Source organism: Leptidea sinapis, chromosome 41 (genome assembly GCF_905404315.1).
Source record: "Leptidea sinapis chromosome 41, ilLepSina1.1, whole genome shotgun sequence".
Classification (NCBI taxonomy): Eukaryota; Metazoa; Arthropoda; class Insecta; order Lepidoptera; family Pieridae; genus Leptidea; species Leptidea sinapis.
In genome coordinates this window covers 700,025-719,068 of record NC_066305.1, presented here as the reverse complement: position 1 = coordinate 719,068, position 19,044 = coordinate 700,025, and the positions used below count along the sequence as shown (strand labels likewise).

The window sequence follows — 19,044 nt, the reverse complement described above, 5'->3', positions numbered from 1 at the left end:
TGGATTAAGCATTTTTTATGTTAATAAGGGACGACACGAACAGGACGTTCAGCTGATGGAAATTGATACGTCCTGCCCATTACAATGCAGCGCTGCTCAGGATTCTTGAAAAACCCAAAAATTCTGAGCGGCACTTAAATTGCGCTCGTCTACTTGAGACATAAGATGTTAAGTCTCATTTGCCCGGTAGCATCACTAGCTACGGCGTCCTTCAGACCGAAACACAGTAATGTTTACACATTACTGTTTCACGGCAGAAATAGGCGCCGTTATGGTACCCATAATCTAGCCGGCATCCTGTGCAAAGGAGCCTCCCAACTGGGTATATATATAAATCTATCTATGTACATATATATTTAAATCTATGTACATAAAGCAGAAAGAGTGTTGGAAATTTTATTTCTCAGTAACCACCATAGGCACAGACCCCCATAATATATCTTTGGAAAGTTCTTGATGAGAAAAGATTAAAATTGTTTTCCCATAGAGTTACATTGAAAATGAAGTTTGTTCATCAGAACGGGCAGGAGACACGGGAGAGACCAGCGCGTCGTCAGTAGTCAATTTTATAAATCCTATTATGAACTGTTTTAATCTTGCAATTTTATTGAAGCCTGTATGTATAATTTGGCATGAAAATTATCTATACATACATATAAATAAAATCTGTTTGTAATATTGAAATAACTTTTAGCTTTTTACTACATGTATATGAATATAATATCCGATACATACACCAAAATATAATTTTTTACAACTTTTGTCTGTCTGTTTGTTCCGGCTAATCTCTGAAATGGCTGGACGTATTCTGACGGGACTTTTATTGGCAGGTAGCTGATGTAATAAGGAGTAACTTAGGTTTATTTTAGAAAAATAATGTAATGTTGCAATGTCCAAGAAACGATCTAACTCTAGAAATAATTTATAATATGGCAAAACAAACGGGTCAGCTAGTATATAATAAATAATTAAGAAAAAGCTTCCATATGTAAAGATGTCAGTCACCAGTCTTATCATTTGTTTTACATATATTCCGTTAAGCAGCCTACCTAACATAACTTCTTGCATAAGGCCCCAAGAAGCGGTACTTAGCCAGTAAACTACAAAACAATAATATGTGAAAGCAAAGAGGATGGAGGAGCAAAATTCAAAAAAATTAACATCTTGACTGTTGGCTCTCAATATATTCTTGATAATGTAATGTATGTTCAGAGGCACATAAGTGAATTTGCCAGAAACTGTCATAACCATAATGTTAACACCAGGAACAGACATAAACTGATGATGCCTACTACTCGGCTAAGTCGCGTTAGTAGGTCTTTTGTGGGGCGATGTATATGCTTTTACAACAAGATCCCAGAAAATATTCAAAACAAAAGTATTACGTTATTCAAAAGAATTGTTAAAAAACGTTTGTGTGGTAAAGGTTACTATAACATAAATGACTTTCTTAATGATACCATAGATTGGGAATGGAGTGACCGCCCTCAGGCTATTAAATAATAAGTTTAAATGTACAATATTACTTTGCCCGCTGAGTTTGTTGCGCCCATTCTTCTCAGGCCTGAGGCATTCCTTTTGGAATGGGTGGTAGTTTTTTTTTGACTTTCAATAAGCGATGTCACACCCTATTTTGAATAAAAATATTTGAATTTGATGTAAATACTACGCATAGGCGGGACTGCCTGAGTAAAAATTGAAATTAATTTTAGTATGAAACGTGCAGTCAATTGACATAAGTTCGAAATAATAGTAATTACAGTATGGTGATTGGCGTCCAAGAATAATCCGGATAAGTTTGAAAGCGAACAGTTGCTTATAACATAGATGATTTCGACTATCTCCGTTTTTTACAAGATTATAGCCGTCATCTGTCAATCTATCAATGACTGCACGTTTCATACAATCGAGTGAAACGCTTTTTTTTTTCTAAGAGAGTTTCGCTATACTGTGTGAATGACGTAAAATGCATGATAGTTGAAAACACATCAAATTTTTAAACAATTACAAATATGGAGATTTCGTTCCAGTTTGATACAGATGATGAGTCCACTGGTTTAATATAATAATAATAAAAATATATTTCTTGTAATATCAATTATAAAAATTCATGTATAAAATTGAGTTTCGATTTCTTATATCGTATGTTATTATATAAGACTTAAGAGTAAGTTTATATCTTGAAGGTGGATGAAATAAAATTATTGAACGTTTCGATTTCTTGTGGTGGCTGGATGATCCTCTCACCGGGAAATCTAATGGATGTTTTTTTTTTATTTATTCTATATTTTTTTTATAAAACAGCTAATAAAATGCTCGCATAATGCCTTTATATTATTTACGGTATGTGTAGATAGACGCATCTTCTGTATTGTACTTTTAGTATGTACTTAATAACCTTAACTATGTTTTTACTTATAAATTTACATTTTATTTTCATTTCTCGTATAAGATATTTAGTAATTGACGTTTGTGTATTTTGTTGCATCACTTTGCATATATTGGAATTGAAATGAATCTGTAATATTATTCAGTTTTAAAAAGATCAACCTTAGAGTTTCTTGCTCGTTCTTCTCTAAGCAAATCTGTCATCCGAACGAGCTGTAAGAAAAAAAGATATTATATTTCAAGTGTAATGCACTTTACCTACGAAATAAAAATATTTTAGTTTGTTTGTTTGTTTGATTGTAAAGATACAGGTCATGCTAATATCCTCCCTGCGTCGTAATCCTCAATACTGAGGGTCGTGACCACCCTTCTGTATCACTTTCTCGCGTATTGTGAACCGTAGAGTCGAGGGCGGAGCGGATCTGGTCGGACCATCGTGTTGGACTGCGTCCACGAGGCCTCTTCCCATCTATTTTGCCGACCACAATGAGCCTCTCAAGGTTTCCATCGTCCTTCCTTGCGATGTGACCGAAGTATTCTAAAACTCTGCGCAGACATTCGGAAGACAATCGCGAGGAGATCCTGACTTCACGCAGTATGTTCATGCTAATATAAATCGTATAAAAAGAGTTAATTGTTAATCAATTTTGTTGAACATATTATAACAAAACTATCATAAACAGCATATCTATGACAAGTTTGTGATCGGCACCGAATATGATACGACAAAGCGTCCTTGATAAGACACGACAGACACACAAACACACCCAGCCCGTTGCAAATCGAGTGCAATGCACATCACAATATGACGTCACTGTTTGTAATGCCAGGCCAATGAACCACAGACTGAATTGGACATAAGTGTAATGCAGCACTGCGCCGACATAACGCAACTCAGCACAAATTTACGACATTGCGTTTGACGCTCTACAATATGATTGTAAATTAAATAACACTTAATAAATTAAACGCACTGCCCAATTAGTTGAATGCAAAACACAATATTTTTATGTCCACAGTTCAGTACACTAACAATCATTGTCTCTGTAAATATGTATTTAACGATACAACAATAATTGCTAGTGTATAGCGCTGTAAGTTGAGTAAAATGTAAATGGTAAATTTTTCCGTTCGCTTATTTTAATGTTTATATTATGATTATTGTGCGGCGTTCCCCTGCTATGCAGTTTTTAAAGAATTTTCTCGAAAGTACATCCAAACTGTGGAACGGACTTCCTTGTGCGGTGTTACCAGGTCGCTACGAAGTTTTTACCCAAAAAAAGCTCGAACTATCATTGCTCTGTTGTTCCCAAAATGTATAATGTGATGAATTACCACCAGCAGAATCGTACGGTCGTTTGGCATTAACTATATTATTGTTCCTTTATCCTACAATGATTAAGTAGCTACCAGCACTAGTATCGATACCATGGATTGTTCCGGGATAAGAATATCCTTTCCCAAGCTCTAGTCTATCGCTGTACAAAATTTCTTCAAAATCGGGTCAGTAGCTTCGGCGTAAAAGCGTAACAAACCAACTTACATTCACATTTATAATATTAGTAGGGAAGGTAGTCTAGTCTATTTCCTTAAAAAGTAATGATATGAATTAACTGTCTTCATTTTGTTTTCAGAAAGAAAAAGATATAGTCAAAAAAGGTGTACTTCAGTATAATACTCTAGCTACGCTCTAGTGGCTCTTCGATAGTTGAAAATAGATGACGGTTGCCCGCATGCATATTTATCGTCTTGTTCTATAAAAAAAGCCAGTTACTTCAATTTCTTCAGCTAAACGAAATTGCTGGAATCAAATTTATATTTTTACTTGAATCGTGCTATCCCTTCCCTAGCAATAATTAAGAACTAACTCTAACTAAATTAAATTCTAACGTTGCCATCTTTACCACCTAAAGCCACAAGCCATCTAGATTGTTCTAGCCACCTAGATTGTTCTAGAGTTTAGTTTTGAATGCAATAAGATTCACCTTGACATCTTTATTCTTAAACTAGCTGATGCCCGCGACTTCGTTCGCGTAGATAAAGGTTTTTTTAAAAATAAAAAGAAAGTTTGAAATTGAAGATTATCTCATATCCCGTTCCCGTTTTCGCTCCCGTTCCCAACATTTTATATGAATCTTATTTCGAGGAAGATTGCTGTGGCAAACTAAACCTACTATGGGGATAGTTATAGCTCATCAACGTGAATTTCAGTTATTCACAAATCCCGCGGGAACCATGGATTTTTACGGGATAAAATGAAGCCTTTGTCCTTTCCCAAGCTCTAGTCTATCGCTGTACCAAATTTCTTCAAAATCGGTATAGTAGCTCCGACATAAGAGCGTAACAAACAAACTTACATTCACATTTATAATATTAGTAGGGATAGTAGTTTGACCCAACTACACCCGTGCGAAATTTGATGAAAATCAAATCTTTTCTCTACATAAGTTAAGAAGGCAGATTCATTACTAGGGCCGAAATCTATAAAGCTTTGAGTTTTTTTTTGGAAATTAGGGGAGAGACAAAAAGGACGTTAAACTAATGGTAATTCATACGCCCTGCCCATTACAATGTAGTGCCGCTCGGGATTCTTGAAAAACCCCAAAAATTCTTCACGGCAGAAATAGGCGCCGTTGTGGTACCCATAATCTAGGCGGCATCCTGTGCAAAGAAGCCTCCCACTGGTGTGTGATAAAACACTATAATAGCTTAACCTCAGCATAATTTCAGCTGTCAAATGACTATAAAAACAAATTCAAAGATTATGCTAAGCTTATCTAAGTAATATCTCAGCGAAGTCTAAATACACTTTACAGATGTCATCTTAAGTTCCTTATTCCATTTAATCCGTATAGCCTTCATAAAAAATAGATAAACCCATAAATTTAAACATCATATAATAATATAAATGTAATAGACGTGAGGAATGTCTCACTAGTGAAATACGTAACTTGTATGCAAGTATAATTGTTCAAGAATAATTCTAATTTGTGGAATATTTTATACGATTTATTGAATAATAGTGTTTGTGTCGGCCGCGCATCGTGTGAGGAATAAGAATGCATAATGATGTACACTTGGCTCCATTTGTACCTATTGTTGTCCAATTAAAACGAGGCTCTTGTTTTACATGATCATTCCAGAATATTCTAGAGACTGTTTTTGTCATTCTTACATTGTTTTAAGTGTTCATAATACGAACGAAGTGAATAAATTCTAGTTTAGAACACTAAGGCTGGCTTGCATCATATTAGCTGTTATAGTTAAGGTTTAAGTCGAATTTAACGTTAACATACGCTGACTTTAACATAGACTGCGGATGTGTTGCACCGTGGTATTACTTGGAATAGTTAAAGTTAAAAAGTGAAATAGATATCAAGTCGAATCAAATATAATCATAGTATTGTAAATATAGTTATAAGATTTGTTTTGTTTGAATAAATATCGAATTATTATTAGAAACTTTTGACAGTCGAATTCAGCTATTTAACATTAACAATAGCTTAGCGAAGATTGCACGGTTACGATTAACAGTTAAAGTTATGACGTCATCCAAAAATTGTCGAAAAGTCAAACTCTTTTTTTGCTTAACCGGTACTTTAACTTGTATGTTATTGCTAAAGTTAGTTGGTACAACCCGGCCTCACTACTTTGTTCTATAACAATAAGTATAAAGTTAATTGGATTATTATAATTATTAAAAAAACTTGAATGAAATTAAATGTAATGTATTTGCATGAAACGTTAGAGCACATTTCACCAATAAATCGGAATATAAATATCTAATCGTAAATATTAGTCAAATATTTTTTAATTTATTTTTGTGTTATTAAACAAATTATAATTTAAATATTAACATTTATGGATATAAATTTATTTTAAACTTTAAAAACATTTGCCTACTAGCCATAATTTTTATTTTACATTGCATTACTTAACACATTAATGAACTTAACATCACTATAGAATTAATCCTGCATAGGGATTTAGCATTTATTAAGCAGTTATATAAAAATTTTAGCATATAGTTTATTTAATAACTAGCTGTCCCGGCAAACGTTGTTTTGCCATATAAAGTATAATTCACGCGATAGTTTTATAAGTAATAAAATATTGCCTATATTATAGCCTGTACATCATTTTGTTCTATTGTCAATAGTTTTTGCAGCGCACGCAAAAATAGGTTTTCGATTTTACACCTTGTGTTACAAAATAGCAATTTTATTACGGATCCCTAATTTTGAAAAAAAAACATAGCCTATAGCCTTCCTCGATAAATGGACTACCCAACACTGAAAGAATCATTCAAATCGGACCAGTAGTACCAGAGATTAGCGTGTTCAAACAAACAAACAAACAAACACTGCAGCTTTATAATATATATAATAATTTAATATTCATTACTATTGGAAAATACTTTCTAATACAATGTTATAATATTACTAGCTGACCCAGCAATGTATTGTCATCTAAAGTAATAAAAAAAAAGACGTGTGGCACTCGGTGACTGCCGCGGTAAAGCTATTGCATACCATTTTTTATCAACTTATGCAATTATAATTATTTATTTATGCAGTATTTTTTTTTTTTGATAAAATTTAAAAAAAAGCAAACGGGAAGTGAGTAAAATTTAACTTGCAAGATTTGATTACAGACAGACAACGGGACAGGTGAAACTAAATAAAAATGCTTGTCATAATAATAAAAATTAAAAAAACGTGATAAAAACATAAAGAAATTAAAAAAATCAATATGTACCCCAGGCTCAAACCTGGGACCTTCTGCACAAAAAGCATACGTGATAACCGCTGTTTCACGGCAACTGTAATGACCGTGCCGAAATATCTATATACATCTAGTAAGTAAGTGTTAGGTTATTTTCGTTACGGAATTTCTGGATTCGGTATCCACGCTCAAGGCCCGCGATAGAAGCTATGCAATAGCTTAATAAAAAAAAATTTGAGGTATTAAAAATTGGATGATGACCGATTCTCAGATCTACCAAATAGTTATATTAATAAATAATATATTCGATTGCATCTGTGGATGGAACAGAATAATATAAAAATCGCGATACAAAAATAGGTGTTGATCGTTGAAGGGTGAAAATTTGAAATTTTATGTTTTCTTTAATTTTGAATCATAATTAAATAAAATAAAATATTTAGGGGTGGGTTATCAATTAGGGGTATGAAAAATAGATGTTGGCGGATTCTCCGACCTATACACACACCAATTTTTCCGCCGTTTCGGAGGGGTTTGGTAACAAACACCGGGACATGAGAATTTTATATATTAGATATTCGACCTGCAACCGACTTAATACCATTCAGCCTGCAAAGCGCGGGGCAAAACTGCATGAGTTTAGTTTTTTTTAGCTTAGCTAATCCTCAGTTCTGATTATTGTGCGACATTGTATCTGACTGTAATATAATAATCGTCCCTGGTAACCAGTAACCGACATAAATTTGTTTATATTATTTGAATACCATTGTCTTCTACATCAAAGACGCCAACCACGATCTATAGACACGTTTTGCTGTGTCTAAGCCACAATGATGTTATAGTATTAAAAGAGAGATTACTTTTAAATATCATTAGCCATAACACCATTTACTAAAGAAAATTTATTGAATTAGGCGTTACTTTGCGGAAATCCATAATTATACGAATGATTAAAGTTTTCTTTTGTGTTAATTCCGCCAATATTTGTTTTTAAAACAATTCGACACGTGTTTCGCCTCTACACGAGGCATCCTCAGGACGTGTTGTCTCGCCGGCACTGCGGAATTAACACTAAAGAAAACTTAAATCATTTGTACCATTTACTAAGTTATATATGTACTCCTTTAGAGATCTTATTTCGTTTCAAAAGTAATTTGGATTAAATTTATTTTTATTCATGTTTAAGTTCTATATGTTACTAATTGTACTTTGAGGGATCCGTCATGAAGCAATAAATCAAAAATTACATACATACTTATATCCCTACTAATATTATAAATGTGAATGAAAGTTTGTTTGTTACGCTTTTATGCCGGAGCTACTCAACCGATTTTGAAAAAAATTTGAGCTTGGGTAAGGCTACATTTTATCTCGGATAATTCCATGGTTCCCGCGAGATTTGTGAAAAAATTATTTAAAAAAAAATCACGTCGATGAACTATATCTATTAGTAGGTTTAGTTTGCCATAGCAACCTTCCTCGAAATAATCTTCATATAATATGTTAGGAACAGGAGCGAAAACGGGAACCGGAACAGAACATGAGGAAATAGTTATATTAATAAATAATATATTCGATTGCATCTGTGGATGGAACAGAATAATATAAAAATCGCGATACAAAAATAGGTGTTGATCGTTGAAGGGTGAAAATTTGAAATTTTATGTTTTCTTTAATTTTGAATCATAATTAAATAAAATAAAATATTTAGGGGTGGGTTATCAATTAGGGGTATGAAAAATAGATGTTGGCGGATTCTCCGACCTATACACACACCAATTTTCAAACAAATTGGTTTAGCCGTTTCGGAGGGGTTTGGTAACAAACACCGGGACATGAGAATTTTATATATTAGATATTCGACCTGCAACCGACTTAATACCATTCAGCCTGCAAAGCGCGGGGCAAAACTGCATGAGTTTAGTTTTTTTTAGCTTAGCTAATCCTCAGTTCTGATTATTGTGCGACATTGTATCTGACTGTAATATAATAATCGTCCCTGGTAACCAGTAACCGACATAAATTTGTTTATATTATTTGAATACCATTGTCTTCTACATCAAAGACGCCAACCACGATCTATAGACACGTTTTGCTGTGTCTAAGCCACAATGATGTTATAGTATTAAAAGAGAGATTACTTTTAAATATCATTGGCCATAACACCATTTACTAAAGAAAATTTATTGAATTAGGCGTTACTTTGCGGAAATCCATAATTATACGAATGATTAAAGTTTTTTTAGTGTTAATTCCGCCAATATTTGTTTTTAAAACAATTCGACACGTGTTTCGCCTTTACACGAGGCATCCTCAGGACGTGTTGTCTCGCCGGCACTGCGGAATTGGCGGAATTAACACTAAAGAAAACTTAAATCATTTGTACCATTTACTAAGTTATATATGTACTCCTTTAGAGATCTTATTTCGTTTCAAAAGTAATTTGGATTAAATTTATTTTTATTCATGTTTAAGTTCTATATGTTACTAATTGTACTTTGAGGGATCCGTCATGAAGCAATACTCCTAATCCCTACTAATATTATAAATGTGAATGAAAGTTTGTTTGTTACGCTTTTATGCCGGAGCTACTCAACCGATTTTGAAAAAAATTTGAGCTTGGGTAAGGCTACATTTTATCTCGGATAATTCCATGGTTCCCGCGAGATTTGTGAAAAAATGATTTAAAAAAAAATCACGTCGATGAACTATATCTATTAGTAGGTTTAGTTTGCCATAGCAACCTTCCTCGAAATAATCTTCATATAATATGTTAGGAACAGGAGCGAAAACGGGAACCGGAACAGAACATGAGGAAATCTTCAATTCCAAACTTGCTAATTATTTTTTAAAAATTATATGTTATACTTTTTTGCCCTGTGCTTCCTCGGGGCATACAAAGAATAGGGAAGTCCCAGGCCCAATGGTGTCGTAAGAGGCGACTAAGGGCATTTGCACAGAATGCCGACTAGAGTATGGATACTACAACTGCCCCTTTTTCTGCCCTTTTCAATAAATTGACTGACGAATTGCGAGTCTAAGACGTAGATGTCACGCACACTAAACCAATAAAACTGGCCTGGTTTCATTTTTCTTTTGTCTAGCAGCAGGAGGCTCTATCGAGAGACGAGAATTATCTAACATTACAAGTTAGTAAAATAAATATGTTAATAAATGGCAGTTTACAACAATATTTATTATTTAATATATTAATTATATTTATATATATTTTCTTTGCTATTGATGAATATTTTTTATGAAGTATTGTCAAATTAGGGCTTATCAACGCACGTGACCTAATCGACGCGTTCTGACAAGCGCTTGAATAAAATGTTTATTCAAAACACGGACTAGTAAACAAAGGAGGACTCCGCGCCGTGATATTAGCAAGTGAAGCACCTTTATGCTAGTGTGTGTGCGGTTACGGGGTATACAAGTTACACAATTTTTTCTCCCTTAAATAATCATATATCCACAAATACTTTTATGTTATTGTTTTTACACTTTTTCACAACGCACGACGGCAACTGATCTGTCACAGACGATGACAATTCCCATAATGGCCGCCTATCGGCCTGTAGTAGTGTGTATGCATGGGGCTATGTATTTACACGTTAATCGGCTTGTTTTGGTTCTACACTGTTATGTAAGGTGACAAAGAGTCCTTGTTTATTTACTAGCTACCGCGATTCAAAAATACGAAGTTTTAATAGAAAAATCTCAACAAACAAAATGTGATTACGAGAAAAGGAATTTCCTCAATAACTACAAGTTATTTCATGATAAAACATTCTATGCTTAAGCTCAACATCATTGAGTATTGAATGGGTAAATGACACTATAAGATACGTTTACACTCTGTGGTTTGTGGTTTTAGGTTCACTATGCTACACAATCATTAGCTGTTCTTAGGCCTTACAATAAAAAAATATATCAACCTAGTTATTTTTAAGTGAAATCACTTCTGGCATTCAAAAAGGATTGGATGGGATTAAAAAATTTAAAGGGAAAACTGTTAGCTACGAGGTAAATAAAGATTATCACAAATTTCCTGAATTTACGGTAAATTTTAATGCGTGTAGTTTTTAAAGTGAAACTTTTGTTACATCATCTCAAACTTTTTCGTTGTGTTGCATGTCGCTTGGCGAAAAATTTTTAGTTAAATGTCTGTGAAAAAAAGTTTCACTTTTACTGTGGTTTCATAAAACCACACAATCCTTTTTTAATTACACGCTTTTTATTAGCTTTACCTGTATGTATATTTGTTTGTAACCGACTCATTTGGGTGCGATTTTGAAACACTTTAGACGGTCAGATTTCGTTCAAACTTCGTAGATTTATTGAGGACCGATGACAATACATTAAGTTAAAATTATTAAATTTTTCAATTTGCAAAATTTTTTTTTTATTATATTACATTTTCAAACATTATCAATTACTCTTCATTTGTGTGTAATAATGGACGTCTCATTTTCATGCTGTGAATATTTTTTTCATACTATAAATATAAACGGAGGTTAAACAATGTCACAAAAACACTTCACTGCTTTTGAGGTGGTATTTTTATTTAGTGAATTTGAACGTGTTCAATATAACCCAAAAATTATTCCAGACCTGCCCGAACATCACCATCGTAACTAATGATATCGTCATCAGGATAGAATGGCTATAGCAAGATCATATCTACATATTACACATCGGTAGATGCTGAACGAAATAAATATTGGATCAAATACTGCGTGAACATCTTTAATATTGCATATTTGCTTCGCGATACCTCACTCTCTCACGAAGAGCAAAATCCCATCGCGTTGATTTATTCAAGTTTATGCTAAAAGAGTACGAAAGAGAAACCTTACAGCTACAAGGAGGAAGAGAAGGAATATACTTGCTCGACATGAGAAGATGAAAAGTCATAATAACTTTTACTTGATATGTTTGCCAATCAATGACGTTCTATACAGATATAAGGACATATCATTCGCTGATAGTGGAACGGCAAGTGTACTAAAAGAGACTAACGTAAGTCGTGTGCCAACAGTCACTATCCGAATTAAACCTGAATTGAATAAATGTTTTACATTGCCGCTCAAGGATCAAAAATATTTGAAACAACTGGAGTAATGCAGCAATGTATAGATGTATCAGTTAAAGCTTTTTATGGTGGAAGTTGTGGCATGTTCCATATTTCGGATTTGTTTTTATAAGACGAGATTTCTTAATGTATACAATATTGTATATTTTTGTTAAAATGAGCGCAAAAAAAAGAATGCTGGGAGAGTTTCTTGCGCCCCATCTTCTCTCTCAGAGCGTCATTTGTTTCCGAAGAATTAGTAGTATCTAGTATCTTAGAAATTACATAAAAAAAATCTAAAGGAATCAATTTGGAGAATAATAAAAGCCTTTTATACAGAAGGTCATTGTTGCTAATGAAAATTATAATTCGCTGTAATCTCGAATAATGTTTAAGAGAAACACTTTTAACCGAACAGCAGTTTATTAATCTTTAATGTCACATTACTGAAAAGTGAAATTGAAAGAAAAATAAGGGTTAACAATTCAGATTAACAAAATATACTGGTTTATACGGTACGGTATATATCTCGCCAAGTTTAAATTTACGGAAATTAATTCCGCATTAAAATGTTCAAGAGTTATTTGTTAGGGTGATAACAGCAGGATTTGTAATCAGCTGATTTACTGTCAATTAAAATCAAACTAAAATAATATATGATTCACACATTCGTCTTGTATTAATAATTTATGGTTACTACTATATGAAAAGGATGTTTGCGTATGCTAAAAAAACTTATTTACTTTATATAAGTTTTATGATTTCCAATAATTTTGCTCATTGGGTCATAATAAGTGTACATAAGTGAGATAACTTCGGTTTCCTAGTGTGAGAAAATTATATTATTTCAACATGTTTATAACCTTAACTTCCTAACATTTCATCCTTGAAAAATTATTTTAGTATACACATAGAGTGTTTTCTTTGATTAACGCGAGTGTTACACATTTAAATAAAACACTTTTTAAAGGATTTCAACGCGTGTAATTGTAAATTTGTTTTTACTTTAGATTTATGCAGTCCCCCTGAAAACGAGATCTGGAAAGTTCTTAAAACGTCGGGTTAACTAAAATAATAATAAAAATGTAAGTTTTTTGCGCAAAAAATCTAATGTAAAAACAAAGTTACAATTACACGCGTTTTAATCCTTTATAAGGTGTTTTATTTAAATGTACACACTGAATTTAATCCTTTAAAAATAAGTCACAACGGCGCTGAGAACTTAGTACTTATAACAGATTTATATTTTTTTACTTATAATGCTAATAGTATTAGGTATGAAGGTAAAATCCTTTTGTTTCATCATCATCATCATCAGCCGGAAGACGTCCACTGCTGGACAAAGGCCTCCCCAAAGATTTCCACGACAATCGGTCTTGCACTGCCCTCATCTAACGTATTCCGGCGATCTTGACCAGATCGTCGGTCCATTAGGAGGGCCTACCAACACTGCGTCTTCCGGTACGTGGTCGCCATTCGAGGACTTTATTGCCCCAACGCCGATCTGTCCGTCGAACTATGTGCCCTGCCCACTGCCACTTCACTTCATTTGGACTATGTAACTTTGGTTCTACGGATCTTCTCATTTCTGATTCGATCTCGCAAAGAAACTCCGAGCATAGCCTTCTCCATTGCCTTCTGAGTGACCATGAGCTTTCTCATAAGGCCCATAGTTATGTTTTTGTTGTTACTTTCGTTTATTTTTAGGTATTGTTACTATCTATATAAAAATATTAGAATATTAAGAATAAATAATATGAAAATTTTAAAATGTGTAGTAACAAGTTATGCTTCCTTGTAACGTCACGTCTCGATGGGATGTCTAGACGACGATGACAGCTTTTTTCTGTCCCCACTAATACTGGCACGCTCGTTAAGATTTTTTGGCAAACATTTCTGACATTAATCTGATCCGGAAAATGAATGAAAGTTGTCGGGAAAGTGAGTCACATGCAACCTTTAGTTGCCGACTGTTGCCCGTGTCCTTGGTTATGAACAAACATTGACATAACGAATAATATAATAAAAATAAATTTTATTAAAACTCTCAAAATCATTAACGCTCAAGGCAAAGTTTTTAGCAAAATTCCTTCACTTTCATAATTAAAGGTCATTTCTGTCGAGGCTCTACTAAAATGTAGAGCAAAATAAATTTTGTATCGCGAATTATTTTTAAAGCTTGAAATTTTGCAGGCTATACAAGTTTTTTAAAAATTTAGTAGAGCAACTCGTTTGCAGTTTTTAGCTAAATAAGTAAACCATATAAGTATACTTGTATTATTATAACTTACTTTTTATTAAGAATGTTTAAATTTGTTGTTATGTTTCATTGATACATAAACTCCTCCTTCGCGACCTATATGTCGAACGAATGAATAAATAAATAAATTGCATATTAAAATGAATAAAGAATAAATACAATTATAAATAATTTCTAGTTCAATGATAATTTAAATTCTATTTAGTTTACTTTTCAATATTCAAAAGTAATTTTCTAACATCGCTCCCAGATAATCGTTTTAAAATCTACAATAACAAGTTATTGATAAAATTAGATATAACTAATTTTAAACATTATCTAATATATATATATATATATATATATATATATATAAAACTTAATATTAGATTAAAATTGAAAGGATTTGGAGATAAAACATATAATACAGCCGAGTTTCATAGACTTTATTTAAGTATTAATAACTTCTCTTTACCTTAATGTAGGGTAGCACGTATGAAAATGGAGATGTAATAAGCCTCTTCAATAACAAATTAATGTTTTTATAGGTTACATGTTGTGATCGTATTTATATTACCTTCCCAAATGAGCGATACGATTTGATTACTACGTCGATTTTTATTGTTCCAAATCACAAATTGGACGATGTTATCCAATATTGTGATATGACATTCAGTGATAGAAATTATCTTGATAAATGCTTATTTGGTGAGTGCTGAAATCTTTTGCAGTGTACGTTACGTTTTGGCATATCTTAGAATCACAAAATATACGTAGAGATAAGATAACACGAAGTTCGTTTATCATTATCAAAAGAGCACTTAACAAATGTAAATTTTTATTTGCATGCCTATAAAATATGACAATGTGATAATATATAGACGCCGATATAATTATAATATGATTCAACTCAACGAAACGGAAAATGATTTGATTTATTTTGCGTTTGCACAACCATTATTAAACTACTAAGGTACCCTGTCTTTTTCATAAACTTATTTAGTACTTTAGTGATAATTAGCGTATGATTACTTGTGTTTAAGGAGACACTAGTTATTCTTCTATTCTTTCACTTTTCATATAATAATTATTAAAAAAAATATACTTTAAACCGTCTGCTGTGGGATGTTTTTTTATTTCAGTCCTCACAATTATTTATTTACAACAATAAAAGTAAAAAATTAAACACACTAAGTTTAGAAGTATTTTATAGAACAGAAAAATACCAATGTTTTGTGCGTCTTAAATTATTTATTCCTTATAACGAACATTCAGGCTTTCATCGGAATTCCCATGTGTTTGTATAATTCAAAGTTTTCTTATTTATTTAATTTTTGATTGACATATCTGCTGAAATGTCTTTGCCCGATAAAGATTGTATCATTCCATCATACGTATAAATAGACGGCTTGACATTTTGAGTGAGTTACGTTCGAAGAGAAAATTCGATCACAAGTCTCACGTGCTAATGTTTTTATTATTCGACATCAACTCGATATCGTCATGATAACGATAGAAATACAGTATGAAGTATATGTAGAATTATATGAGACTTTAAGCCAATTGGTGACGAAGAAGCCTTGCGTTGCAATCTAGGCGAACACGGCACGATTGCTGTCGCGTACGTTTCAATAAAATTGATTACCTACGCTCGTTACTCGCTAGGAAATCTCGACATCGTATTTACCTACCTTGTCGCAAACATGGACATGCTAATTATGTACTTGTTAATTGCGTCTTGGATATTTGCACTGCAATATCTTACCAGCCGGCCTAGTGGTTCGCCTGGCGGGTTCATCTTCGCGGAGATCAGGAGCGTGTCGGCGCGCCGCCGTGGGCCCCAGAGTGCCCAGGGCCAACAGCACCATCACCAGAGCGGGTACCATCGCCGGCACCTGCCACTGGTCCTCACACCAGCTACAGAGCAGCTCCCGGTTCGAGCTCACTATTTTCGCCGCGAGAGTTGTCGAGAGTCACGAGGCCGCGAGGTACGCGTCGTATTAATGCGACGTCCGAGCAAGACTGAGGCAAATGGAGAGCGATTTCCCGGCTGGCGGGGCAGGGGGGGAAACGCGCCCCTCGCGGAAAACGCGTGGCCGAGCGCGGGCGGGGAAAATCACTTTGCCCCATCCGCCCGCCCCTCCTCTAGCCACGCCGCCACATGCAGTGTCCCGCCATTGTCACTTGCACATGCACATTTGCATAGCTATGCGCACCTACTTGATGTTCTCTCTCAGCCAGCTGTCGCCTCTTTGCGGTCACACTCGAGTGCAACATATTGACACGAAAGTTATAGATAAACTACTTTTATTACCCGCATCCGCTTGTACCGTTCGATACCGCGGTCTCTTTAACTATTGCTTAGTTTTATATTATGTTTTGAAACGTTAGTTTTTAACAAAATAATTAAGATTAAATATGTACGTATTTATATGCATATTGAATTACAAATTACCAAGATAATTTAAATATTTCTAGAGTTCCCTACCAAGATTTCCAACTCCAAAATCACCACCATGCAAATAAAACAAATGTATCATTTACATAAATAGTTACAAAGTAACCAAGACCCTTCATGGGCGAGTACATTTTCATTGCACACCAAAAAATATTTTACTTCATTCTAAGTCAAAGTAAATTCATATTAATTAAACATAATATTTTAAACTCAACTAAACATAGCATAATTTGACTAACCATGCTATTAAATGAACATTTAATTTATTGAGGTCTTGAAAACCGCTCTAACGAATTTGATAAAATTACATATTAAAACTTATTTTTTTCCATTGTCGATAAACCAATCTAGATCTAGTTCTTATCTCCGGGAAAATGCGAATTTCTGAGTTGTCATATTTTAAATATATAATATCTAACTAAATGCGCTTATTATAGAGTTATTTTATATACATTAATTATTAAATTTCTTAATATTGATAAATAAGATTCTCACCAGCTCGTTTCAAGAAAGTTTAATTACACCCTGATGGCATATGTACCAAGTTAAAAAAAATAACGGGTTGCATTCCGGGAGTGCCGAAAGAAATGAAGACTTGAACATTAACGTTGTGCATTTTTGAATATTTTGAAATGGTTAGGGAATAATAAATTCCATGAATTGCTTTATTTATCAGTATAAAAGTACTAGCATGTACTTTTATACTGATGAATACAATATTCATTTATTGCGCTATCGTACACAAAAATGACAATTAATAAATCTCTAATATATAAAATTCTCGTGTCATGGTGTTAAACTTTGAACTTCCCCGAAACGGCTTGACCAATTCTCATGAAATTTTGAGTGCATATTGGGTAGGTCTGAGAATCGGACAACATCTATTTTTCATCCCCCTAAATGTTAAGGGTGGTCCACACGAAAATTTTTTTGAATTTTTTTGACATTTTTTTTAAATTTGTTTGATTATGAGTCAGCATTAAAAAATACATACAACTTTAAATTTTCACCTATCTACGATCAACAGTTACTTTTGTATCGCGATTTTAATATCGGCAATACAACGTTTGCTAGTATTAGCTAGTATTATATAAAAACACTTCTGAACTATAACAATTATTTTACATTAAAAAGTTTATCCCTCAGAAAAATCAACATTCATCCATAATTCAATACCGGCGTGAAGTAGCGGCCTAGCGCCGCTATGTTTCGCATAGGTTAGTGTCGAGGACCGGAGGCCATTTCCCCCCCCCCCCCCCCCCCTTCCCCAACAAAGATTATGAAAGCGGTCCCTAAAGAGATAGTATCCCAGGAGGGTACCGGCTCTACCAGAGTCGGAGAATCCCTCCCCGAGCAGTCTAGCTCGGCTGCCCTTCGTATTCTGGGGAGGGCACAGTACCGCGCATGACCACGACAAGGAGCTTTCTTCCACGTACTACAAAGCTGTGGAATGAACTTCCTTGTGCGGTGTTTCCGGGACGATACGACATGGTTACCTTCAAAAAAAGCGCGTACACCTTCCTTAAAGGCCGGCAACGCTCCTGTGATTTCTCTGGTGTTGCAAGAGAGTGTGGGAGGCGGTGATCACTTAACACAGGTGACCCGTACGCTCGTTTGTCCTCCTATTCCATAAAAAAAAAATCAACGACTGTCTTACGAATTTTCGATCAGGTCACGTGTCCTGACGCGAGTTTTACATTTTATATACATTCCAACAAGAGCTAAACGCCGCTAAAGAAGTTTCCACTTCAAAAATATAACTTATTATTAGAACTTCTTGAATAATTGAAATATCGTAAGTATCAAAGAGCACCTTTCAACCCTCCAATATGTAAGTACCTGGCCGTACCAATTTTATAAATGTATACAGAAAGCTTTTTCCGAGGTTTTCCTCCGCCATATAAGATTATTGAGGTTGGGGAGAGTCAATTGGAAGGAATTTAGATAGGATTCCAACAAGGCCGGATATGAATCATGTAGCACGGCACCTGCACTGAACTGCAAGGCCAATGAAAAAGGCTACCTAGGCTAGGAGGTAGTTTTTGACGTTCAATAATTGATTTTAAATCCTATTTTGAATTAAAATATTTAACTTTGAATTTAATTGCAATCAAAACTTACCAATGGTTGTTGAGTCGGGCACCCAGTGCTCTGTAAACG

At 34.0% G+C, this 19,044-nt stretch overlaps 1 protein-coding gene across 1 annotated transcript in view; it reads right to left on the bottom strand.

Moving 5' to 3' along the window:
- The window catches only part of LOC126976493 (dorsal-ventral patterning protein Sog), a 177,186-nt gene extending 160,724 nt beyond the window's left edge, over positions 1-16,462 (bottom strand). Inside the window, exon 1 of the mRNA XM_050824850.1 lies at positions 16,192-16,462. Within this exon, the coding sequence (XP_050680807.1) occupies positions 16,192-16,312 (121 nt within the window). The 5' untranslated portion in view covers positions 16,313-16,462. The remainder of the gene's footprint in view (positions 1-16,191) is intronic.
- Positions 16,463-19,044: the final 2,582 nt, after the last annotated feature.